Genomic DNA, 26,639 nt, shown 5'->3' with positions numbered 1-26,639 from the left:
ATAATTAAAATTGTTCTTTCTCTTGGATCATATCGCCGAATGATATTCACCGACAACAATCAGACCGGTGACAAAACTGCATGGTCAATCAAGCAGGAGACGGTGAAATGTATAAACTCTGTCTTTACCGTGTTCCTGCGAGCAAAAAGAATCCTTATACAATTAACAAGTTCTTAATGGGAGGCGTTACTTTGTGTACGTGGCTTTCTTTGCAGAAACCAGCGCGAACTGTTATCAACATTCAAGGAAGTCTTTGTCACTAGCGACGGTGAAAATGACCGTAACCTTGTGAAGCCATTTAATAATACACATTCGTAGTAATTTATGTGTCACTCGTACTACTTTGGTCTTCACTGGTGTGGTTAAACAATTATTGTGTAAATTACAAAAAGGTTCGTAGAGGGAAGAAGAAATGTCCACAGGCCCTTTTGTAGTATAACAAATCATTGTATTTGTTCCATCTGTAGTTTGTCAAGAGTCACGCATGACGACTTTCCTCAGAAAGACATGACTTGTTGTGAAACGATGTCATCTCATTATGGATGTGAACACGGACGATGGACTTGGAGTTCTAAAATAACACACATTTCAATCATGAATTTCTCTCACACGAGAACGTGCACTTTTCAACGTGAGGCTGTTGTATTTTTGCCCGTCGTCCTTCAGGCTGTTTTGCTTTTTTTGCACTTTATGACAAAATCATCAATGCGTAACCTCGTATGAATAATAATATCAAAGTGTTTCCATGAACTACAGTTTTACTTTCGTTACGTTGCCACAAAACCCGCCAAATCTTTTGTTGTGGTTGCAGCTAAGACTAGGTGCACTAGAACACGTTGAATAAAACCAATTGAACTCACCGAAATGTTTGTTTTGAGATTGCATATCCATGGTAACCAAAAAAAGGTGTGATCGCGTAATGATGAATTACTGGATGTACTATTACTACTAAGAATTCTTCACTCTGTAGCTATATTCAAAATGCAGATATTTCTGAGTGCAATCCAATGAATATATTTCCCGTGTATATTGTGCCTCATAGTATGTTTTAGAGAAGAACACTTGATGACCTTCAATCCCCTCCCTGAATCAGAGGTAAAGACCAAAGTTTGACCTTCACTATTACAAGAAAAAAATTGCTGTAATTCTCTTTTTACGCCAACAAAAAACTCGTCCTCCATGTATTTGTGTATTTGTTCTTTTTTCCCCCAAAATTAAGAACAAGTAAAGACCTGTGCTGCAAAACGTGGTCTCGCACATTGTATGCGAGGTTGAAATACTCAGTCTTTCCCAATGAAACATATGCCCAAAGTGGTTTACCCTGTTCCATTGTTGAGTGCCAGTGAAACCACAAAAGTTTGCCGACCAACTCTTTCGGTTCTGTGCAGTGATAACGCCGAGGCTATAGGTGATACCTGGCTTGTAGGCCTACACCTTGAGCACATACATCACCAAATGGAAGAAAATCCCACCTTGAACAAATATGTAACAACCGATAGTGTATAGGTTGAGCCAGCATTCGGAAACCGCGCTACGGGTTTACTTGGAAACTTCTTTGAAGTTAGTGATTTGTAATCAATTTCCAGTCTTTAGGGGGTCGTCGTGGTGTTGACTCTGATGAACTATTTTAATTCACCCATCGAAATCTAGGAAAACTACCGTATTATGAAGTTTTGCGAAGCCAATGATTGGCAAGCAAAGTTTTGTTTGGCGTATAATTTTCTGGGTAACCAAAAATATCGTATTTTACGAACCTTTTATGGCCTTTCGGGGGGGGGTTCAGGCTATATTCTGTGGCTTTTTGCACGCCAGTGAAAGGAAGAGAAAGGACAGTTTTTAACAACGCCTTTCTCTCATTATTTAAATTGCTCCCTTTTTGGAGGAGACTGGAACCACCCTTGGGTCATTGGAACTTGGTGAAGGGGTGATGAGTTCACATCTACCTTCAGGTGTTTAACCTTTATTGAACTCTCAAGAGGAATATTTGGGATTTCTTTTCTCAGAATTTGAACATTGCTACTTTCGGCAATACTGCTTAGGCCTCTTCCCTATTCACCCAAAACAAAACTTACTCCGTATAATTTGCATATTTGCCAATCGCAGTAGCTGGTAAAGTCACTGGCAACAAAATAAATTCCATACTTCAGGCTGGCTGGCTCAGTTGTACTGCAGTAATGCGCTGCTTTTGAACATTGAGCCGTATACCAGCTGCCTGTGCCTACTTCCGTGACGTTGAGCTATTAAAGGGCCTCCTGAACTTTATTGACGCGTGACGTCACCAGGTATTCTATTGTAACAGCCTTGCATGGACGGTATATAAGGTGGCTCTCCGCATGAATCGGTTGTCAGAGCTGTAACTCAGCCCTACCGCACGGATGGTGCAATCAGCCATCAGATTGCTGGGAGGATTTTCAGACATCAAGTAGATAGTGTCAGACTTTGGGTCAGTTTTGTCCTGGCAAAAGTCATCACCACGTTTGGACTAACACTCAGCCAAGCACACTTCTGATCTACAGGTAGGCTCATTTCTATTTTAAATTTCAAGTTTTCTTGAGTTTTCTTTTAGAATTAAATTATTGAAGCGTCGAAAATATAAACTGCAACAAAACTGACTACAGAATGAGGCTGAATATTTGCTGAGCTTAAAGGCACATGGCACATAGGGCCATAAGCCTAAATGGGTTGAAATGACACCAATCTGAATGTGTTTAACAGAGAGTTTGCATAGGCGTGCGTAATGGCCCAATGGGGATACAACACAATCTCTACAAAATAGCCTTTTCTTTGAAATGGCATATTTCGACCTGATGTGGCCAATAGTAAGCCTTCTTTTTCATAGCGTATCCTGTTTTTTACAACCTGACTAATCTTATTCTGTTTCGTCCTTTGAACATTCATGACATTGCCGCACTGACAATTTTAACAAATTCCCCCTTAATCCGCCTCTATAATTTGTTTGATCAATGACTTACAATGATTTCGCAAGTGGCCGTTACCATGGCATCTGTGCTGTTAAAAATTCGTGAGAATTCATTTTCAACGCAAACCACTGCTTTCATTTCTATTTTTTACGCATTATTGTCCCATCTATGACTAATTGGTTCATCTCCTTTTCGTGGGAACTTCGATGACCTATTTTGTTTTCTTTGACCCTGAGAATGTTGAGGGGTGGGACAGCGCTTAGCTATGTACACATCCAGCACAATTTGATGCCACAACTATAGTGTGTGAACACGTACGTTACATTTATCGAATAGCCTTAACACCTCACGGCTTTTGTCAGTGAGTCAATATGTATTTTTAACGCGAGAAGGGTTCAAAGACTAAACGATGATATCTGATTTTTATCACAGTTGAAAAAAGATAAGTCTTCTGATTTCAAAGGGTGTGTAACTCCCAGGATAAGGAACATTAGCCTATTGTTTAAAGATTATTGTCAAGGATGACGTGAATTAACCTGTACGTCACGTTGCTAAGTGCAAAACAAGGGAAAATCAGCCTATAGGCTCTCACACATTCATAAATTAGAAACTACAACCAATTCCCTTTATAAGGAAGGTGCACTAGTTGCCTATATTGAAAAGTCAAGGCGCCTTAACAGGATTTCTAAGAACTGTCACTTATTCTGTCTCTCAATCGTCTGCGATTCTGTAAACGAAATATGGTGACCAAATATACTTCACAGGATATGACTTGTTACGCTGGCATGTTAAATTGGCATTAGAGGTACGACATTTCCGTCGAGTCACCTTCAGTAACAAATTAGATTTCAGCTGGGATGTTAACAATTGAGACCCTGCATCATGAGTAATAAGTCATATATTATACAGGGAGAAATGTTTATTAAATCATGAACACTTCTTCAGTCTAGGCCTTAGGCTACAATCTTGAACCAAAATTATTGTCAAAACAGAAAATCGGAATTGAAAGCAGAAGTCGTCATGTTTTATATTTGTTGTTCCAGTCTTGACTAACAGGTGAATACCCCTTCCTCAACGCGTCCGTTTGAGTTCATGCTTGACTGCATTCCATCAAGTTTGCCACCCAACCCTATCCGAAAATGTCGCTCTGGCCACGCACGCTGGTCGTTGCTCAGTCATTGGTTCTGACGATAATTCTCAGCAGAATAAATGCAGTCTTAGGTATTCCAGGTAAGAGAGAATATTATTCCGAAACTGAAAAGAAAGTGTGAAACATTTTTGCTTTTAAAGCTGTGTTTACAGTTGGTTTGCTTCGTTTGGCTGGTGTTTTGTTTGTTTTTGTTAGGGCGGGAAATTGAAATTTATCTTTCTGAGGGTACCTCTGTCAAAGATATAGATCCCATTCATTATTTTTATTCCTGAAGCTGAAAAATTACAGAACTTCGTTAATACCTGTTTACGATCTGTTTGTAATGGTTTGTTATGATTATTGAAACACTTTTAAACCTTTCAGCATCTATTAAGCCCATGGATCCCATAGTTGTAGCGGGCTCAAACATCACTTTTCGCTGCGTCCTCAACACATCAGCTACAACGCAGACTGTCACAGATATTGTCTGGTACTACAAATCATACAGGTAGGATTTGTGAAAAATAAGAATGAAAAGTTAGCCTTTGAATTTTCTGAGCTAAGCCCCTGAACTGATTGTGATCACATCACTTAAGTCACTTAAATTCCATGTGGTATAGTTGGAATTCAAAAGACTACACCTGCTGTCGAAGATGTAGCCCGACAGCTTGCATCGACAAGTCACAGACGTCATGCTCTGATGCACGGGTTAACCGCTTCGACAGTAAAGTAAAGGTCTTCAGTTGGGCTACCAGCTTCTCCATATTTTATATCTGACATCCAGATGTTTCTCCTTTTTGTAGCCATTTAATCCCACGAGAGCGATATGAAGTTGAAGATAACATTTCGCGACTCACTTTGCGTAACGTGACATTTGCTGACTCAGGATCTTATTTCTGCGCCTTCGAGAGTGATGGCCGAAGAATTATGAGATACCAAGGATCCATGTTACGAGTTGGAAGTAAGTACTTAGTCATCGAATGTATATCTCGACCAGAAATTATTGCATCCAAGTAACTCTAATGAAATGAATAGATTAGATTGTAGACTCTCTTAAAATGTTTGATCCTTTGGGAACGTGAATCATCTTATTCCTTCATTTCGGTTGCAGTGCCTCCCTCACCGCCCACAGGCCTCCGATGTCACAGTTCTAACATGCAAGACTTTTGGTGTGAGTGGGCTGAAGGAACAAGAACAAACCTACGAACACACTTCAAATTCAGTTACAGGCAACGGTGAATAACTTCTTTAATTTTGTGAACTTAATTTTGTTGAATTGTTCAAAGTGAACAGAACCAATGAAACATAGTCATCCTCGTGCTGTCTTTGTACGGCATTTGAAAAATGGGATGGGATTTCTTAGGATGCTCGTCCTTTTTGTATTTTATGATGATTTTGAAAAAAGCTGTACAAATTTAGCTCAAAATCCACTCTACAAAGTGTAGTTTCCGAGTTTCAATTAGTCGGTTTAATTGGCTGTTTAATTGTTTAGTGATTCTGCTCAGTAACCTTCGTGTCCTGAAAATGTTAGATTGTATCGTTTTGAAGCAACCCTAAAAAAACAATTTGCCACAATAAATGTTTATTTTGTGTGTGTTTTTTTTTTACCAGCTATGGGTCTGGTGACTGGAAGGATTGTCCGAAATTTGGGGGACGAGGCAGAAATACATGCGTGGTGTCCCGTAATCACAATAATGGTTACAGTCAACTTATCCGCATCACCTCAACCAACCATCTTGGATCAGCCTCGTCAGAAATCCACTTCAACCCAGGAACTGCAGGTAGGTTGGGGCATTGATGACAGTCACATTTATGGTAGCTATGGTGACGATGGTGGTAAGGAAATCATCACGGATGACAGGGATCATGAATCTTCAGATGAGAACAAAGCAACGACACTGTGATGCTTTGACGACGACAATTTGACGAAAAAGATAATGATTATGAAAATGCCTTCTATTGTTACCCCACACTGTAAATGAACCCCTGAATGTTTGAATTTCAAAATGGTCTTTCTTTCCCGACTCCAGCTATACCCAACCCGCCAACTGACGTTGAAATCGAGACTCTTGGGTCGGAAGAGCTTCGTGTCACCTGGGGATTTCCTAGTGAATGGGATGACCAGATCTTTGCTTATTTCCTAGAGTATAGGTTGGAGGTCATCACCGACCATGGAGGGTTCACACGAATGGTTGGTAATTTCTCTTTCCTTAGCTGGATTTCAATTAATGCATAGTTCAACCATTTCAGGAAGAAGCTAGTAAGATAGCTGAAGTCACCGATCTCACATTTTTACTGATGACATTACAAATTTCAGATTCCTGACGTGAACCACGGTGAACCCTACGTGAAACCGCGTCTGTACACCATTAGCAACCTTCTCCCGCACACGCCCTACACTGTTCGAGTTTCTTGCCGCTCGTTGGGGAGTTATTCGGCCGACTCTTGGAGTGCGTGGTCGGAACCAGTCAGACGAAGGACGGCAGAGGCAGGTAGGCCAATAAAGATTTGTTTTTTATTTTTACGAACTCTTGCTTTGGTTTTTTCATTTGGGGATACAGGCGAAATGCCCTCCCTGGCAAGCATTGTGGTAACCCATAGCTTTCTTGTTTTCTTCTTCCTCCCAAAGCACCGAACGCAGCTGTATCCGAAATTCAGGGCCAAGAGTATGACAGCATTAATGACCCTGCTTACCAGAGGGACGTATTTCTACAATGGAAGGTATGTAATCCTTACATATCACAGCAACATAAGACTTACATTTTCGATTTTATGTTTTACTATGAAAACCTCCGGCCATCAATCTATGCACACTCCTTCAATGATGTAATATTTAATCAATTACAACACGTGAACTGATTTAAAGCCTACTTTATTTGAACATGATAGGTACAGTGAGCCATTTTGGTGTTTCAAAAAGGCAAAGGTCTTATGGGAACAAAGCGCGCGAGTCAGCGTACGGCTGCGCTGATAGGACAGACTACTGCGCTCGCGAGTAGCTGTTTCCGAATAGCCTTGTACATGTCAGGTATGCTTTAGCTTTTAAAAACTTTTCAGAGCACATACTTTAAATCTATCACAAGTGGCAATTAAATAGTTATTTTTTTCATCTTTTCAATCATTTTTAATTTTTGTCTCAGGAACTTCCGCATGAGAATCGACGAGGAAAAATCCTTGGTTATGACGTTGACTTGCGGCAGATGTTAGCCAACGGTTCTTCCAGCGTTGTCAGAACAGTTAGGGCCAATGGTACAATGATTTTATTAGAAAGTAAGTTAACCTAAATTAATGCAATTAACTCAAGACGCACGTGTCCTCTCTCACCTAGACAGAATATTTTTGCATTGATCTGAATGAAACATCGTTAGATCTGTGTTGTACGTGTCAGACAAAAACCCCACGTATTCGTTTGTCAGTGACCAAATACATGAAGCAAACTAAAAATGATTATTCTATCCCAGTACACACAGACAACAAAACTAATATCAAGTGAGTTCAGTCATTCATCAGTAATTTGGGTGTAACTTTTTCAATTTCAGATTTGGAAAAATTCCAGGAGTACTATGTAGATTTAGCCGTGTGTAACTCTGCTGGGCGGGGTCCAATTGCAAGCTATTTTTTGGCCGACAAAACCTCAGGTAACTTTTTGAAGTAAAACAGTTTGACCAAGATCCTCGTGAGAGCTTTATACGTGATTTTTATGCAGGGTTTGCTGTATATGCGTCACGGTTATTGTCGCCAGTAACTTGTATACCGGATTTCGACTAACTTCCTTCTCGACTAAAATTTCAGCTATGACATCAAAGTATGCAGGTCATTGATCTGTCCTCGCAGTGAAAATAAGTCTACAGGGAAAGAAGCATCAACGAAATCATTAAGTGGTTTTGTAAATTACTACCGTATGATCAGTGGGCGTTCACTTTAGAAATTCATCGTGGGCGATAGTTTTCTACACTCTCACTGTTAATTCAGAGTTCAAGTTTCGACATGGGCTTGTCACTGTGCACTGATTTGAGGATATTAGCGTACAAAATAGACAACCGTTTGAAATGATGGCTGTAAAATCCCGGGGAAAGGTTTGTTGTTGTAAGCGTATTCCGAGCTTGTTTTTCTTTCTCGATAGAACCTGGACCACCTGAAAATGTACGCGTCCAAAATATCTCTGAAACGTCAGCCTTGGTTACCTGGCAACGACCAACGAGACCAAATGGTTACATCGGAGGCTATCACGTGCAATGGAACAAAGGAACTGTGGGGGAAACGTCTAGGTAAGAATTTGGGATTATCAAGAGAGATTTTATCGATATTGCAAAAAATACCGTTTTAAATGATCTCCAATACGGGCGTTTCACAATAGCGCGCCTCCAAGAGTTTGCATGGCGTTGGCCAGTCACAATGCGCGAAATCTCTCGACCCTATTTCCAAATGCACAGATTTCGCGCATTGTGATTGGCCCAACACGTTGCAAACTCTTGGAGGCGCGCTATTATGAATCACCCCTATTATGTTTATTCATAGATAAAAAGGTAATCAAGGTAAATAAACGTATTTGAGCATAATGTCGTTTCAGCAACTTGCTGATTCCAATAATCCATGCCCACTACACTTTTTAAAGCCATGGGCCTCGATATTAAAGTATCAGAGTGTATGAGAAATTCAAAGTTTTTAGGAAGTCTAAATTCTCTGAATTCATTTGAAATCAGTTCAAATTACTCTCAAAATAGCATTACTTATGGTTGATTAGGTCTTCTGAAATTTGTGCTTGAAGTTATTACATAGCGCTGTTAAATTTTTGGAGGTAAAATTGCTTTTCAATTTCTTTTGTGCCCCACAGTAATTCCGTGGAAGTAAATGGTACCCAGACCTCATACACAATCAACGGACTTGAACCTAATAGACTTTATCAGTTTCGAGTCAAAGCGAAAAACTCAAGGGGGTACAGTGGTTGGTCAAATGCTCCCATACAGCACATGGGAGGCGGGTCGCGTATGGAGTTACTCCGTACACTCATCTCAGTGCTACACAACCTTCTCATGGATATGGGAGAGGATGGAGCATCAGGAAACGAGATCAAATTGGATGCAATTTCGTCATTCTTGTGACTGCCACAGCAACTGTTTACATCCATCCAAGACAATTAAAACACAGCAGACAGTGGTATATCTATTAACTTCTTGGGATGCTTTGTTTCGAAAAGAATACCAAAGGGATGTGCGATGGTTAGCCCTCACTTCTTGCTTGCTAAATAAGGTGGTAATCTCCATCAAATTCATAGCGTTATATTATTATATAAACAGTAATTAAAATATTTGTCCACACTGTCATTTCTCTTGAAGATAATTTGAAAGAGATCTGATGTCATTTTCATTCTACTCTGCTTGGAAAGACGCTCTAGATTTGGGCCCGTGCACGCAGGAAAAACTAAAACCCCTCCTATAAACAGATTATTGTTTCTTTAGTAACACGACGTAAAAACGGTGGAAGGAGAAGTTAAGCTCAAGGCAATATAAAAAGAATACTTTCAACAAATGAAATGGTTCGGAAGCTTTTCTTTTTATAGTGAATGATGGTCATCAGACTTCGGGTCCCGAGCTGTCCCAGGAAAGGGCGCAATTTTCTTTGCCACAGAGGTTCCTTTGGTAGTAAATGCGCATTGCTGGTTCACGAACAACGACGAAACGCAAGCGTTGCAGTCGCATCGCTACCAACTAATTGAGCACTCCCGACCATATTGGCAGTGCTTCTGCTCAGGGTAATGTCGAAGGGAAAACTGATTAGATGTTTATCTTTTATATAACCATCTTGCTTGGAATAGTCATTTGATCAAGGACGAATGGTAAATTTCTCTTCCTTCGGTTTTTGTCCATTTTTATTTTATCATTTGACTTTCCAGGAATATCTCTCTTTATAGCCTCCTGTAAGAAAGTTTAAAACCCACAGTAAGACAACAGGGTGTATATTCTGTTCGTGATACTCGAACTTGTAGTGAATGTGAAATATTACTCTGGGTGTATTGTCTACTTATTATATAATGTAATAATTGTAATTACTGAAAATTATAAATTTATATTATTTGTATACCCTGTGTTGCAATGTAATCATTGTTGAAAGTCTTTCGTCCGGTGTTGCAAATATGCAGGGATTTAATCACTGAACCTATTTTGGCTTATTAGCTGCAAACTTAAAGTGTTCGTTACAGAACTTCGGTGTAAGCGCTTATTCTATCCAAATTCCTATTTTATGAATGTAAATAAGTCTATTTGTACAGCCGCCGTATGTTTGCAAATTTAACCTAACCATACCTGACCCATACCTCATTCATTATACGTAAATACCTGTTTTAATTGTAAATAAGAAGTTGAACATGCTAAACGGAGGTTCAAAGTAACCTGCATGGTTCCCCTCTGTGTATAATAGTTAAGCATGTAGAATTGAACAAAATGATAATAAAACTTAATTTTCATACGTTATTCATGTGATGTGAAAAGTTGATATCTTATGTTACGATGCATTTTTCTCAAGTTTTTGAAAATGTTTTGGAAATGGAGAGGAGGTTCTTCAATTAACGAATGATGTGCACTCGTCCCATCAGATGATAAGGTAAAGAAGATTTCAGTTTTTGTCCATAAAACGCCAGCATTCGCAAATCTTGTTTAGATATCTATGTTTACGGGCTTACTTCACAGTTTGTGGACCTGAACCTGTGCTAAATTTCATTCCTTTGCCTGTAATGACCTATGGCAAGGGTGAAATTGTCTCCTCCCATTGATCATTTGCATTGAGGGCGCTATTTGATCACAGCTATGTTTACTCCATGGGTACAAACTAAACATCCTTGCAAATGTAATTTGTATTCACCAATTAAACAGAAAAAAAAACCAAGCGAAAAAGGAAAAAGAAGTCGGAAGAATCGGATAACAGAAAGCGGTAGGTTTGAATGTCACTCTTGTACGCCTATTTATAGGCATACCATTATTTACATGTATATGTCGGTTTTGTGAACAGTTTGAGAACCACTCCGAAAGTCACCGGTAAGGGCAAACTTTTCGGGGGAAATCTCTCGAAATAAGTTTTGGCCCTTAAGGAAACACATTAAAATCAGGGCACTTTATCGAGGAGCTTTTCTGCCACCCGGTGAGGGAGTCAAAAAAGTGAAAAAATAAATAAATAAAACACGACAGCCCGACAAGCCTTATTCTCCCATGGGAGTCTGGTCTATATCCAGTCTTCGTGTTCGAATCAACAGAGAACAGTACACTGTAGCTGATAAAGATTAGTGAATGAATTTCAATGTTTATTTTTAGCCTAAAAAACGACGAAATCCATAAAATAAAATAGATAAACAGGCTATTCTGAAAAGTTTGCAGTCGGACCTCTGAATTTTCTGATTAGATTTTACGCTGGCTCCACGCCATCCATATTTATTCAATATTGTTTGCCCAGTTGAACAGAGTACCGACGAACCATTGACGTGTCGGGCTTATTTGATCACATGACACATTGGCACCGCCATATTGTTCCCCTGCTGGGGACGTTTCGTGTGTTAACCAATGATGCTGGAATGGAATGTAATTTAACTCGAATGGACACTTGTTTCAGCTGAATTTTGGCGGATCTTGCCGTTTTTTTTGCCTTGACATTGATTTCTTTACCTTCTTTGAGATAGGCAACCCCCAAACGTCCCAGCTGACATGGCTCTTAAAAAGGTGAAGGGGAGTTTGGAGCGCGTTTTCGACAAGAACTTGCAAGATTTGGTGCGAGGGATTCGCAGTAACAAGGATAATGAGGTGGGTGGATCAAAATTGAAGTAGGCCTAGACCTATACGTTTCGTGTCGTTAGTTTAAAAATTCTTGTTTAAAATATTGACTCCCGCCTTGACTAAAGTGTTTTTGGGAGATAGATTTGAGAACGACTGCTTCATTCTGACACTAGGCCTTACTTCACACAAATTTTCCGTTAGGCCTACACACACAGTACAATTTAGTTTATCAGTAAGTTACCCAGCCACCAAAAAGTGATAAAATGCATATTTGCATCAATGATTTGTAGGACTACTTGTAGACCTGGCTACTCAGATATCCTATGCCCTACTACTATAAGTACTAGTATTACTTGACAAGGATTGAGTGGGGTACCAGCTAGACCACCACTGACCATGGGTCATGCTACACCACCATGTACATGTATGTCCATGCTATGGTCATGCTATTCAGCACCAACAAGTGATTCAAACATGTTTTATGCAAAGATTTTTTATTTACAATTTAATGAGGCTCCTACATATCAAATTCAGTGTATTATATCTATCTAAAATGATATCTGAGTGTTGAAGTTTGAGTGACAAAATCGGGCCTGTTTGTGCTGTTTGACTGGCCGCCATCTTTTTTTTGTGTGGAAAAAAGGATGGGGCCCCATGCCCACAAAGGATTTTTGTTTTTTGGCTAGAATCTGGAAGCAAATTCAGTGTTTCTTTTACACAATGGCAAGTGTTAGAGTCTCTAAAATATGATAAAACCACTTTTAAATCTGTAGAGGGTATTTTCAGGTTGTTGATACTTTGATGCTACTTACAATGTATGTCAGGGTTATGTTTGTTGATACTTGTTGATGTTAAATTAGCATGACCGCTGACTACTGCCTACAACATGAACGCATACATGATGTACATCCAGCGTTTGCCAATAAAATATCTCACCCTCAAAAATCGAAACATCGTTGAACTGCTGGGCATATACATGTACATGTACTTGCTTCAGGATAAAATGATGGCACATCATTGAATTTCTAAGTTTGTCCATGCTTGTATAATTCCTTTCTGGCTGATTTGTTTCTTTTTCCTTGTCCATTTTTTTTGGAGAAAGATACATGTTTCTGTATGCTGCTCGGCAGTCTAACTTATTAGATCTGGATAAGGAGAGAAATTTTGGTGTTTATGTGTATGTGCAGTATGTTACTCTCTTCGCCCTTGGATTATGTGTTTTAAAGAGAGTCTCCTAAAATGTTTGTTATTGGAGAACTACTTGATAGTGATTTAGTTCACTTTTTAGTAATCGCGCAGGGGCATGCAACTGTTTTGGTGTTTGGGTCTTAATAGACTTTTTAAGGTTTGATGTTATATTTTTAACTTTGTCTTCTTTATGTCTATACTGTATGTAATTATTCTTCTCTGTCCTGCGAAATAATAAATGAAATGAAATGATGTTTTTGAGTTTCAAAAGGTTACCAATATTAGCTCTGTAGTGAGATCTTGTGCCCAAGCACAGGTGCATTTGTAATTGATTTTCGACATTCAAGTACAATATACCTGCCGTCTGGTGCCCTGATGAGGCTTGAAAAACGTAAATGGTCAAAATCCTCTGATCTTTGAACTATACTTAGCCATAATATCCATATAGTGTGGACTATGAACATGTACGCTGGCTGGCTGGTAGACATTCACATGATTTCTTTCAGACTGTGACACTGATGCCATTTATTCACATCTTCTTTCTTGTCAGTTGCTTGAATGCTAACTACATGTAAGAGTCTTTTTCCCCACCCTGTAGGCCAAGTACATAGCATCGTGTATCGACGACATCAAACAAGAGCTGAGGCAGGAGAACATCGCAGTCAAAGCAAATGCAGTGTCCAAACTCTATTATGTAAGTTCTTTTTTGAAAACATGCCTTTGTTGTCTTATGGTATTTCCAGTTTCTTTGCTTGAACATTCAGTAAAAGATGGTGCTACTTTCAGTCATTATTGAGGCAAATTTTATTTTAATGTCTTCATCTGTTTTTTGTCTTTCATGTGTAATCTATTGTCCATTTAAAATGGACAAAGACATCTTCATGCTTCTTGAACAATGCATGGAAATCATCTACAAACCTGGGTACTTCCATGAAATATGTCATGTACATGTATGTGGGAAGACATCATTAGTAAAATGTATTAATTCAGGAAACACCAACAGCATTTCTTATTATAACAGAGTTTTAAACAAGTAGATTAACATTTGTTGACCATTGTCTTGTTTTGTGAACAAAAGTGTATGACACTGCACATGACAGCTTAGCCGATGTTGGTAAAAATGAGAATGCTGAATCTCAGTGTTTAATTTGATTCTGTATGAATATTGTCTGTGTGTATGTACATTTACAGCATTAACCAAGGACTAATACCTTTACGTAATTTAAACAGAAAGAAAATTAACAGTGACGACATAGTACATGTGCAATAATGCATGAAACTAGCTGGCCTATACTGTGCTAAATAATTGCAGTATACGTATGCAGAACAATAAGGCTTGGATTATAACACATACATGTATACACATGTACATGTACATTGTTTGCATAATTCTATCCAATTAAACAATTTGCATTGAATTAAAGAACGTCACTGTTTTCATGACTTGATATCTGGAGGACCCTGATCTATGTGTACATGTATACACATACATGTACATATGGGTGGAATATTACAAAGGGGGTTTGTGGACACTATGCAAATACAGGGCATGTCCTGGCTCTAAATAATTATATTTCATTGATTGACGCACATGTAGGCAGTTTCTGTATGTTGCGAATATATAGTAGGTGGACAGTTAGATACCACGTATATGTATAGGCAAGTGAATTTGATCAATGATTTTTTTGCACACATGCAACTGCAGTGCTTTAGTCTGTCTCAAGTGATTGGTGCAAAGGTTCAATGTGCCTGGTTGCTGAGGTTTATTTCTGGAGATTCCTTAAATGTTATTTTTCATGTTTTGCATAATGATGTGATATGGATAGGCCTTGAATTTGTGAGAGTTTTTCACTTTGAACTTGTATCTGTATGTTATCTACTACTTCTTTAGAGAGACTAATTGTAGTTGAAATGTGATTCTGAACTACATGTACATGTATGTAGAATAATTGAGACATGGGAAATTCATGAAAGTGAGAAAAATATTGCATAACAAGTCCCTGTGACTACTAAAACAATTTTTAAAATGGTAATTAGCCCACATGTTTTAATGAAGGTCAAAGGGAATACAGTGAATGAAGGAAGTGAACATGAGCATAATCACTTGGTGAAAAAGAAGGATGTGAGCATTTGGTGAGGTATAAAAAGAGTCATTGCAAAACCTGATGGGCACTTCCTGAATTCATAAAATATTGTTGCGATACTGAAATTCTGAACCATGATGATACTGACCGTAGAGATAGGTGTAGATGACCTTCAAAATAAAGGTTTTGAGGAAATTGTTTGGGAACTGAGTAATATGAACCCAGGCATCATTGTATTACATGTAAATTGGGATGATTGCTCCAATGAGTGTTTCTTTTGCAGGGAATGATTTGGGAGGATTCAGGCATAATTCTCGCAAAAATCTTCGGTACATGTATTTTCTGTTTTTTTGCAACTTTGCCAACTTGAATGTCTTCTCTTCCTACAGTTACAAATGCTTGGTTATGACATCAGTTGGGCAGCATTCAACATCATAGAGGTCATGAGTTCCTCAAAGTTTACCTTCAAGAGAATTGGCTACCTAGCTGCATCACAGTGCTTCCATGAGGGGACTGATGTACTCATGCTCACTACAAACATGATTAGAAAGGTTAGTCACTGAGGAAGAATAGAGATCTTCATTGGCAGGTTTTTCTACTCTTGTAGGGGACTGTGTTTTATTGGACATACATGTACATGTATCTTGCATAACAAGTTTCAGGGATTGGTAACCCGCTACCAAGGCAAAGAACAGGGACAGTATACCTAATTGACTTCACTTGACTCTGTGAAGCTTCCCCGGTAGCTGTGATTTGATTATGTCATATTCTTTGCTAAAAACGAAATTAATGTCGGGGCCCTCAACCTCTTTACATAATAACTGTAAACCGAGATATTGAATTCATCAAGCCATTAGGTATTGGAATGCCTATATTTCAGACAGTAGATTCTGCTGTGCATACTAACTAAAATGTCGCTTACAGGTTTTTGCTCCTAGTATTATGACATTAATACTGTACCTGGCATTGACAGGTTCAAGGTCAAAACCTTGCATATTCGTGGTACAAGTTAGTTTCCTAATGAGTGATTTCCACAGGATCTTGGCAGCAAACAAATGTACGACACCGGTTGTGCACTCAGCAGTCTGTCGTGTTTCTTGACCTCCGAAATGGCCAGTGACCTGGCCAATGACATAATGGGTCTGGTAAGTTCAGAGGTCAATGGGTCAAAGTTCCGGATGTTGGTTTGTACATGTATACATGTAGATTTTTTGAGACTCCTTTTCTGTCCACCCCTGGCAAATTTATGTACACCTTGTCAAAATGCTAACCTGTTTACCACTTGTGTCTTCAGTAGATTTGTTTGATGTGTGAGGAATGTAACAACAAAAATTAAGTGATCCTTGTTTTGTTGGATACTTGACATAAACTGAATGCAAAATTGTGATGGTTGATGTGAACACTTCCAATACTTGGATACCAATTCTTTTGTTTTGTCAAGCTTTCTTGGAACGTAAAGCAGGTTCTATTATGTAACTCAGTTCTTCATTTGACAATCTTACAGGATGAACTTCTCACATGATATTTGTTGCTTCATTCCTGACCCACCAATTTAAACCATCATTCCTTCAGCACTTTCATTGGTAGTCACTCTGTGTTAATTCTTGGCTATGTGGCTCTTGTACATGTATCTTTCAGTAGTCTTTCGTTTTTCTTTTGTTTTGGTTTTGATCTCTCCAACTTCATGGTCACGTTTCCCCTGAACCCTTCTGCCTTCAACATTGTTTGGCCCTACCAACCAACTGGCCCACTCAACATCACCAACCACTGCTGTTGCCACCTGACACCCACTGACGGTGGTCTTGGTGTTTTCTGGGGGGGTTTGTTCCTGAGTAGGACATTAACAGTACCAACCAGTATGATGCTAGCGTGGCCATGAATGGTCTTGCATGTTTCACGTCCCCTGACCTGGCCCGAGATTTGGCCAACGACCTCATGAGTTTGGTAAGTCTAGTGTTTGCTCCGTTTGTTTCATTTATTTGGTTTAGTTACATGTATATCCTCCACAACCTACTACAAATTCATGGCTGTGCTTACTACAAAAGAAGTTACTACGCTAGTCTGTTCCATATATTGCCTGTTTTTGGATCAGTGTGGCTTAGGAATTTGTACTAAGCGTAGGATTGAACATTCTGCTGGCATGTTCAAACCCTGTATTGAGTCTTGCTTCAAAGTATGTACAGTTTACTGTACCGTAATTTTCGGAATATAAGGCGCCCGGCTAAAAAATCTTCAGATTTAGATTCAAAACTTAGCGTGTAAGGCGCACTATGGTATAAGGCGCACCATCACGTGCGTCGGTAGATCGTTGCAACATGAAAGACTACCGCAATGACTCGCCAAAATGGAACGGGTACCAAACGTTTTCTTCTATGTCAAAGTAAGAATATCGTCAGATGCTCCATTGTTTATTATAAATCAACAAGGCATTTGTGACCTCTACGCTATTATTTAACGCAGATAAATCTTTTGTCCGCCCATCGCTCCTGCGCGCCCTCTAGAGGTGATGGCGGCGGAATGGTAGTGTTGCATGATAAAATATTCCCGCGACTGAGTAAATGCAGAAAAAAATGTTCCTCCTTGCAAGTGGATTACCTGGAGAACGTTATAAGGTACTAAAAAATCACAAAAATGGTTGCATAAAGGACAAAATTCTTATAGATGTGGTAGACGTGAAAGTTTCACAAACAATAAACTCAACTGACAACAGGAAGAACGAACAGATTCATGACCGCGATTTGCGTGGTGTTTGACAGATACTTCCCGAAGGATGCAAACTTTTCAAAAACTTTTCAAAAACAGATTAGTGTTTGTACACCTGAATCTCAAGTTTATTCCTCAAAGCTCAGCATATAAGCCGCCCAGATTACAAGCCGCTCCGACCATTTTCACGGGCAAAATCAACGTATAAGCTGCACCTTATATTTCGAAAATAACTGTACATGTGACTGTCATGCAACATTTACAGTATGCACCATTAGTCATTGTTCTTGTGGCTCACAGTAGAAATGAGCACTTCTAATTAAATACCCCCTAGTTCAGAAGCTCTTTTTGTGTGTCAGCAAAGCCATAGAATAGATCTAGGTATTTTGCATTTTCTTATTCACTTAAAATGTATTCACTGATTTGTCTTTTTTTTTAGTTAGTTAGTTCTTGTGGGTAATCAGGCTGGGTTGTTCTTGAAATTGTGAATTGGGGATAAGTTTGGCTGAAAACACCAAGCCAATAACAGCAAGAAATTGACCTTAGAATTGAATCCAAGTTGCCTGAATCAACAAATTGATGATCCAGAAAACTCTACCTCATCAACTTGGGTAAATGCTGTCACTTAATTCGCTGAAGAGAAAAGCCACATACATGTAGGCTCACTTTACATCATCCTGAATTGGAAATTGGCACAGTGCATTACTCATGCACATGTACAAAATGTAGCTAGCTGACCAGTTTCTCATTTCAAGACAACTCTTGGGTTATGGCTGTGTGTTGTATTGTGATCAGTACAAATTTTTCAATCCTCACATGTTAAGACTTTTGTTTGATTGTTATCTGTCACTATTTTATTGAGTGATACCTTTGACAGTTTGCTTGTTCAAGAATATATGAGAGTTAAACACTTGCGGTCAACAAGATTATGAAACACATCTTCAAGGATCGTGCTTTTTTCCTTAAGATTTGATTTTGATGCATCTCATCCACTGGAGATGCAAGAGCTTATCAAAATCTTCACTTATTTGTGTTGAATCTTCATGGTTAAATAGTGAATATTCATGATCAGTGGAGAGTTTCTGTCACTTTATCTACATTACTTGACTATTTCCAGTGATCACACAAAAGTACATACATGTATATTGCGAGCTGTAGTCAAATAATTCAAGCCTGACCAAAGACAATTCAAGACTTGTTACTGAATGGTATTTAATCTTTTGTAATTTCAGATGGCTTCCACAAGACCGTACATCAGGAAAAAAGCAGTGCTTCTTATGTATAAAATATTCCTCAAGGTAACACAGGATTCTATTTTACCAGTTTTTGCCAAATGTGAATCAGAAGAATGTTTTGCCTCTATTGACCACTAAATAAAATTAGCCCATTAATCTGTTTGCATTTTACTGAATTTATTTCCCACATCTGTTTTTGTTGTTTCTGACAGTTCCCTGAAGCTCTGCGGCCAGCCTTCCCACGGTTAAAGGACAAACTGGAGGACCCAGATCCAGGCATGTGATTCAGTTACTTCGTAGGGGAAAAAATTCACCCACAGAAAATAAACACCTTGCATAGCACTATAAGCATAACAATAAGTGGCCAGTCCATTTACTTGGCAGTTGTGTATTTTGCAGAGAGAGCCTTTTGTGTGTACTTTTAATAGTCACCCTCAGTGAAAAATTTGAATATATTGATGGAATAAGTATGCACATGAGGGCAGTGAATGACAAATTTAGTAACAGTTGTTAAAAGTGGTCCATTTAATTGACTGACAGGTGTCCAGTCTGCTGCTGTCAATGTCATATGTGAGCTGGCAAGAAAGAACCCCAAGAATTATCTGTCATTGGCACCACTGTTCTTCAAGCTCATGACCAGCTCCACAAACAACTGGATGTTGATCAAGATCATTAAACTGGTACGTAGTTGTGAGAACAGCAAGAAAGGGGTTCTTAGAACTTGACGTGTTGTTAGAGTTAAATTTCAAATGATGAGTAACCCAGTTTGGGAGTCTCTTGAACACTGAAGAGCCATCTCCAATCTTACAATGATTTACTCAAACTCATCGATATCATACAACCTTACTGAAGGGCTCCGTCCCAGACACCATCCACCTGTTGAACACTCTTCCCAGTAAGTTGTTGAGTCACCAATCCTGGATATTTTCAAGTCAAGAGTAAACATGTGCCACCTTTAGATAATCCTGAAAATACAACTTGTATTTTACTTGCACAGATTGTCCTTTTTATGCCTACGTTAAGTTCTGTCTACACCTTGTGCCTGCATGTGAGAGTAGACTCCTGTTTAGGTTTCTGCATAGTACAAGAAGATGATGAGTTGATGATGATAAGGAGATGATGAAGAGATTTGGTGTGTCCAAAGAAGTTGTTTGTCGTAATACAAATGTAAAGTTTACTTTTTGTGTTATGTTCAGTTTGGAGCTTTGACACCTCTGGAGCCAAGACTAGGCAAGAAGTTACTGGAACCTCTCACCAATCTCATTCACAGGTTAGAAAAATTACTCCTAACATTAACCCTTTTAAGCTAAGAACCAGTCCAAATTGATACATACAGTAAAATCTTTGTGTATTCCCGACAAAAGAATAGGCCTTTATGTACAATAAACTATCCGTAACTCGAAACGTCAATACCACTAAAGCCGCTTATCTCGAAGTTTTGGTATGTAAATTAAAAAAAAGAATACTGAAGAATGATGAATAAAAAGTGATGAAAGAAAGCTTGCCTTCATTATGAGTCATTACTGTCACGTGCACTGCTTTTGTTTGATGAGCCGAGCACGTTCACACAGGCTGCCATTGTCACGTCGACAAGCACTGGGTGGGCATCAACCGCAGCCGTGTCCGAAACGGGCTTTCAGAGCTACGGCTAGGTCTATTGTCTGCGCGTCTCCATGCATTTCCAATGGAGTGAATACCAAGACCTAGCTCTAGACAAGAGATTCGGATGCAGCCTAAATCAGGCACGAATGATGCACCCTCAAGCGCTTTGTACATGTATCACGTGACCCAGCACGGAAATCCTGACCGACTGGCCCTCGCTGCGTTATGATCAAGCAAAGCAATGAATTCTCAAGACGTAGACACAGGTACCGGTACATAACTTAATTGGTTTATTGTCTATTAATGTACCACATAAAAGTATGTTTAATGATGATGTTTGAGGAAAACTTGCACGGTAGGGATAGCCAAAAATCCACTTCATGTATGACTCAGCTTGCAGGCCAAGTACCGTAAGGCAGTAAGGTTGCATGTGCACTGAAGCATGTAACTTTCGATAACTTGAACGTCGGATAACTTGAACTTTTCATCCATTCCCCTGAATTTCCGACTTATCAAGATTTCACTGTAATTCATAGTCATTGTTAACCTACCTTGAGTTTACTGATTAGTACATTTTTTGGCAAATACTTGTACATGTATCTACACACATTTGATTTCTGTGTGATTTTGAAATGAATTGTGTTTAGGAATTGTCGTCACTGGATACATACAAATTTGTTTTATTTACAGTACATCGGCTATGTCGCTGCTCTATGAATGCATCAACACTGTCATTTCAGGTAAGGCAACAAGATTTGAAAACCTTTTTTGAATTTAACTCTGTTTTACGTACTTGTGGAAATTACACAAAAGAGATAAGAGTTCTTACAAAAAAAGGAGCAGTATATCCATATATTTGAAGCTCACAAATGCGTTGAAGGTTTTTGCACACCATAGATTTACCTCCAGTTAGGAGATTTTTCCAAAATTTGGAAACGGGATTCTTACATTAATTGTAAACTGGGAGTCAAAATGATCTTGTAATTTGTCAGGCAAATGGTGTGTGCCTGGTCTAAGTTCATGGTAGAGATAATGTTTTAAGTTTGTTGTGTTAGGAATTGGAAGTCAATTGTTGCCAGGTGTGATCGGTCTTCTATTCCTTCTGTTTTCTTGTATGGAATGGAGAATTTAAATATTATGTCATACCATCTGGCAGATGTTACATTGACTGACTGGAATGTATTCCCATTACCTATTAGATGTAAAGAGGAACCTTAGAGATGTGTTAAGAGTAGCATGATTACTTTCAAGAACTTTTTTTCCACCACTTGTGTGCTTGTTCATAGACACCTTGTGTATAATCAGTGTTCTCATCATGCACAGTATTCTTGCTTGACTACGCATGCTCCACCAATCCAACCTGGCTCACTCAAGGGCAGATCCTTTACCAACATTTTTTTTGGGGGGGGGAAACTAGTTTGGTTTTTTTTTTGTGGGATGAGCCAAAAGCTGTTAATTTTTTCATGCACATGTAACCTTCTATATGACCTGTTTAATGGGTGAGGCTACACGTATTCGGTTTTGGAGAGAAGAGCAGTTAAGTTTCATTATTTAAAAGATGGTTCAATTTTATGTGAGGGGGGCCAGAATCCTGGCTCCCATTGGCCCCCTCCTTGTATCTGCCCTTGGGTCCATTCTCGTTTTCTGTGTTGTGCCTAGATTGTTGACTCCTTTATTCACTCCTTAATGCATGTAGTTACGAGGGATATGTGTTCCTTAAAATGTGTGTTCATACCAGAAATAGGCTTTTCATTGTTAACTCTTTCTACTAGTTTCTGTATACAGGATATCATTACGAGTTGGACAGTAACATCTCACAGTGATGTCTTAGGTCTTGCCATTCATGAGTGTTGTGTGTATGTTTTGTATGTTAACCAGTTATGGCATGGCAGCAGTTGCATGTGCATGGTTACAACCAATAGAATTTAACATAATGTGTGCCTGGTACCTGTCTTCACACTATCCTCACTGTAAATGACGCCTTGAGGATTCTGAACAATGAAGTTACCAGGTTTTGCATGACCAGTTCTGTGTGAGACTGTTATGTACTTCCACTTAATGGTTTTGTTCACGAATGCATTCCAGTTAAAATGTACGGAGTGTGGATTGAAGGGATTTCCTCCCGAGATGGAGAGAGTGGTTGCACAGTCACCAGGAGACAGGCAATTTACACCAATTAAAGGACAGGTGTTGGGTCCTCATATCCAAAGGACAGGTGTTGGGTCCTTATATCCCTCCTTTTTCTCAACCCTTAACCAGACTGATGGGAACACTGATTTATGTTGGCAAGGTGTCTGATCACAGTCTATCCATGCTTTTGACAACGTGGGGTTCCATTTTACCATCCAACTGAATGCTGCTCTCTTTTTCTCTCTCCCCATTCTCTCCCGTTTTTCCAATTTTGTTTCTGTTTTCTTCCTTTTCTTTTTTAACTTACAGTTTTGATTTCGTTATCTTCAGGAATGCCTGACCACTCAGCATCAATACAGGTATACACACACCTTTTTGCATTAACTTGCTGAACTTTGACCCATGGCTTCTCTTGTTGCTGTTAGCAAGATTCTAGGGGCCATTTTTGTTTGCTGGAGTATTGTTTGTTCTGGTTTGCGGTTCTTCATTTCCATTTGCACAGAAGCAGCAAACTTATTCATGATTTGCACGAAAGTTTAACATCATAGCATTCCGGTTGAAATTAATGTGTCTTTAGTTAAAAATTGGCAAAATTCTTTAGAATGTAATAGAAGCCACTGAGTATATGTAGAAGCTGTTTCTGTAGAACAGGCCACAGTTGATGGGTGCTACAAAGTTTACATGTATGTTCGCTTTTTCAAGCTGGCTCAAGTCAGGTGTTAATGAATTGATGGAGTATCTTGATAAATCTGAGGTCCTTTCTCTGATATTCAAATGCATGTAGGTATGCATGACAATGATAGATGCTTTGGGGTAGCCTGCACTTGCTGGGAATTGGTCAAAGGATGTGTGCTAAATAGAAATGATTCAGATCATTGCTAATAAGCAGAACTTTGCTGGTAAAAGAAACAGAATAACCCACACCGCTGAGTGCCACTTTCTTCGTTGAAAATATCGTAATTACTCTTAAATCATTTCTTCTAAGCAACATTTTTCTGCGTAGAAGCTTGTATATGAAATGTACTATACAGCCTGGACAGACATAACCACTGACAGGTAAAGACTGTATGGTTGCTGGATTTTGGATCACATCTTTGTACGTAACTGGCTACTTTACAAAATAAGTAAATATTGCTGTGACAAATGGTCAGATTGAGGTACATAGTTTTGACTAATTGCATAAGCTTGCTTCATCACCATTGCTAACAACATCACACACCATCATAAAGCATTTTGTTACCAGTTTCTGTTGATGACACCACTTGGTTATCAGTCATATTTGTGCATGTAAGTATACAATCAATAAATTACATGATAGTTGATTTGAGGAATCAACAAGATGAAGATGGTGGGGGTCCTTATACTCTAAACTACTTGGACCATCTTACACATTGAAACTATGTTGCAGCATTGTGAGACCACCTGGAGCTAACAATTAAGCCTAATTTTTGTTACTTAGTGACCCTGTAATATTCCCATAACTCCTCATGAACTATTCAAGTTTGAAATGTTGCAAATTCTGGAAAAATTATCAAAAGAAAAAGTTCATAAATTCTTTTGAGCAATTTTTATTCTGAAAACATTTCAATTTGGCTGTTCCATAATACTTAAATTTCATGACATCATCAGCATGTACATGTACATATGCATTGATTCTTTTCGTTCTACAGCTCTGTGTTCAAAAGCTGTGTATTCTCATAGAGGACTCGGACCAGAATTGTAAGTCTTGAACTCTGAGTGCTGTTCTGTCAACCTTTTCTGCCGTTATTAGGGAATGCATAGTATAGGATAAACCAGAAATATGTTGTCAAGTATGTTGTAATCAGAAATCAAGCATCATGTTCTTAGCTAAGTGTGTAGCATGAACAGTAATATTTGGTAGAGTTGTGTTTATTAATGCACCAGTAGTCCTGTACAGACCTCCATTAAAGCCATGCAGATAGGTTTGTCAACACTCTGGATAGTAATAATGTTAATAATGTTTCCAGCATCATATTTGATATACTTTAGAAAAATGGAATATGGAATCTTCTGCTCATAAGATCTCTGTTGATGAATTTGAAGTTTTGTGACAATGACTTTTATTGTGCCATGTACCTTCCATAGCATAAAGCCAATTAATTACCAGCAATATTAACTCTTTCTGTGCATATCATTACTTTGTCTTTGTTCTGTAGTGAAGTACTTGGGTTTGCTTGCCATGGGTAAAATTCTTAAGACCCATCCTAAGTCAGTTCAGAGTCACAAGGATCTCATCTTAGACTGCCTAGATGATAAAGATGAATCCATCCGCTTACGAGCTTTGGACCTGCTCTATGGAATGGTTAGTTTGGAGTTTATGCTTTTTTGGGGGGGGCGCTGGTCACTTGTTTTCCCTTTTTCTCAGCGTGTAGTCATTTTGTTAGTGCATTTCTGAATAGTGTTTTCCTGTACTTAGTTTCATTTTGTTCTGTTTTATGAAATGTTACGTTTAGTCTACCAGTCCAGTGTAGTTAAAACTAAGTTTAACTATCCTTGTCTTGCTTCTTTTAGGTCTCTAAGAAGAATTTGATGGAGATTGTGAAGAAGTTGATGATTCATGTTGACAGAGCAGAAGGCTCGCAATACCGCGATGAACTTCTGGCTAAAATCATTCAGATATGCAGTCAGAACAACTATCAGTACATTGTCAACTTTGAATGGTAGGTTTACTGTTGATGGTACTTCATGCGGAAACTAGCCGATTAATGTCCGTAAAATTCCAACATCAGTTCTGTCAAAATAAACGACAAGACAGAGAACATTCTGATTAGAGAATCAGTGTGTTAAAAACCTGCATATGCATTATACTTGGATTGTACTTGGAGAGCCGGGCAGAACAGATTGTTTTAAAGGTCGTTTGAAGCAGTGCCTTGCTACTTGCTATTATTTTCCTTGTTTTGTCTATAATTGATTGATAACAGGTACGTCAGTATTCTCGTAGAGCTGACTAGGATTGAAGGAACGAAGCATGGTCACCTAATAGCATCTCAGATGTTAGATGTAGCTATCCGTGTCAAAGCCATACGATCCTTTGCTGTTCAACAAATGGTAAGTTTGCAGTCTTTAATAGCAGTTGGTTATCCCAAGCAGCGCTGAGGAATTGGTAACTAGTATTGAAAGCAAGCCTGTTTTATCAGTTACGGTGCCATTGTAAGAATGTAAATGGTGAACTTTTAACTTCTAACTTTTAGCTTTTAGGTATGTGTTCTCGTTTAGTTTTAATTTTGCAATTCATGTGTTTGTAAAGGCAGCGTTAGTTGTTTAATTTTTTAAAATTTGTGTGCAACCCAGCCACATCACAAGGGAGATCTTAAAGTTGACTTAACTGAGTGTTCTTAAAAGGGTTCCGCATTTCTCGGCTTCATTTGACTTCTGAATGTAGATTTACCAAAATCTGAATCAGCTTTGACTGACATGGTTGATTTGATCTTTATAGGCCAAGCTTCTTGAGAATACTAGTCTCTTGGTGGGTTCAGCAGCCCAACTCAACGGCATATGTGAGGTGTTGTATGCTGCTGCTTGGATTGTTGGAGAGTTCTCCGATTTTCTGCTGGAGCCACGCTTAACGTTGGAAGCCATGTTGAGACAAAGAGTGACTAGTCTACCTGGTCACATACAGGTCAGTCAGAATTTGCATCTAGAAGTCAGTCACAGCTGAAGCTAAATCTCTCAGGTTCACAGAGAATGTGCTATTCCTCTACAATGACACATTTGCTAGTTTCAGTTTGTTAGATTACTTTGTACTTTTTGCTTGTATAACCCTGTTTTGGAATTCGGTACGTACTCTTGTTTTCTCATACCTTTGATGTGATAGATTGGAAATCTTGAACAGAATAACTTCTTACCTGCTGACAGAAATGTACTTA

The 26,639-nt window shown here is 38.8% G+C and overlaps 2 protein-coding genes across 7 annotated transcripts in view; both read left to right on the top strand.

Moving 5' to 3' along the window:
• Positions 1–2,328: 2,328 nt before the first annotated feature.
• LOC110977766 (cytokine receptor-like factor 1) lies at positions 2,329–10,520 on the top strand. The gene is made up of 13 exons (XM_022232189.2): positions 2,329–2,516; positions 3,965–4,151; positions 4,435–4,558; positions 4,854–5,011; positions 5,162–5,285; positions 5,662–5,831; positions 6,081–6,241; positions 6,368–6,542; positions 6,680–6,771; positions 7,191–7,320; positions 7,590–7,688; positions 8,174–8,318; positions 8,885–10,520. The coding sequence occupies exons 2-13, from the start codon at positions 4,061–4,063 to the stop codon at positions 9,150–9,152; spliced, it is 1,737 nt and encodes a 578-aa protein (XP_022087881.1). The 5' UTR covers positions 2,329–2,516; positions 3,965–4,060; the 3' UTR covers positions 9,153–10,520.
• Positions 10,521–11,556: 1,036 nt separating this feature from the next.
• ap3d1 (adaptor related protein complex 3 subunit delta 1) overlaps positions 11,557–26,639 on the top strand; it is a 30,996-nt gene continuing 15,913 nt past the window's right edge. For 3 of the 6 annotated variants that reach the window (XM_087144083.1, XM_022232139.2, XM_087144081.1), the window contains exons 1-15: positions 11,558–11,837; positions 13,597–13,692; positions 15,472–15,633; positions 16,919–17,026; positions 19,018–19,083; positions 19,233–19,296; positions 19,561–19,700; positions 20,217–20,290; positions 21,313–21,362; positions 23,062–23,111; positions 24,423–24,471; positions 24,930–25,075; positions 25,285–25,433; positions 25,695–25,821; positions 26,210–26,392. In XM_087144083.1, coding sequence (XP_087000209.1) covers positions 11,742–11,837; positions 13,597–13,692; positions 15,472–15,633; positions 16,919–17,026; positions 19,018–19,083; positions 19,233–19,296; positions 19,561–19,700; positions 20,217–20,290; positions 21,313–21,362; positions 23,062–23,111; positions 24,423–24,471; positions 24,930–25,075; positions 25,285–25,433; positions 25,695–25,821; positions 26,210–26,392 — 1,560 coding nt within the window. In that variant the 5' untranslated portion in view covers positions 11,558–11,741. Of the gene's footprint in view, positions 11,838–13,596; positions 13,693–15,471; positions 15,634–16,119; positions 16,228–16,918; positions 17,027–19,017; positions 19,084–19,232; positions 19,297–19,560; positions 19,701–20,216; positions 20,291–21,312; positions 21,363–23,061; positions 23,112–24,422; positions 24,472–24,929; positions 25,076–25,284; positions 25,434–25,694; positions 25,822–26,209; positions 26,393–26,639 lie in introns of all 6 variants that reach the window. The other 3 variants (XM_087144082.1, XM_087144084.1, XM_022232141.2) reach the window with 3 other exon arrangements.

The sequence above is a fragment of the Acanthaster planci genome, linkage group LG12 (genome assembly GCF_054643075.1).
Source record: "Acanthaster planci isolate LZ-2023a linkage group LG12, COTS_SCS, whole genome shotgun sequence".
NCBI lineage: Eukaryota > Metazoa > Echinodermata > Asteroidea > Valvatida > Acanthasteridae > Acanthaster > Acanthaster planci.
Note: the sequence above shows the minus strand (reverse complement) of the source record. Positions and strands in the feature narration are given on the sequence as shown.

Excerpts from the sequence above, each read along its gene's own strand:
- LOC110977766 (XM_022232189.2), top strand. The coding sequence starts at position 4,061 with ATGTCGCTCTGGCCACGCACGCTGGTCGTTGCTCAGTCATTGGTTCTG. Across the intron at positions 5,286-5,661 it reads AAATTCAGTTACAGGCAACG|CTATGGGTCTGGTGACTGGA; the intron begins GTGAATAACTTC and ends TTTTTTTACCAG. Across the intron at positions 7,321-7,589 it reads TACAATGATTTTATTAGAAA|ATTTGGAAAAATTCCAGGAG; the intron begins GTAAGTTAACCT and ends TTTCAATTTCAG.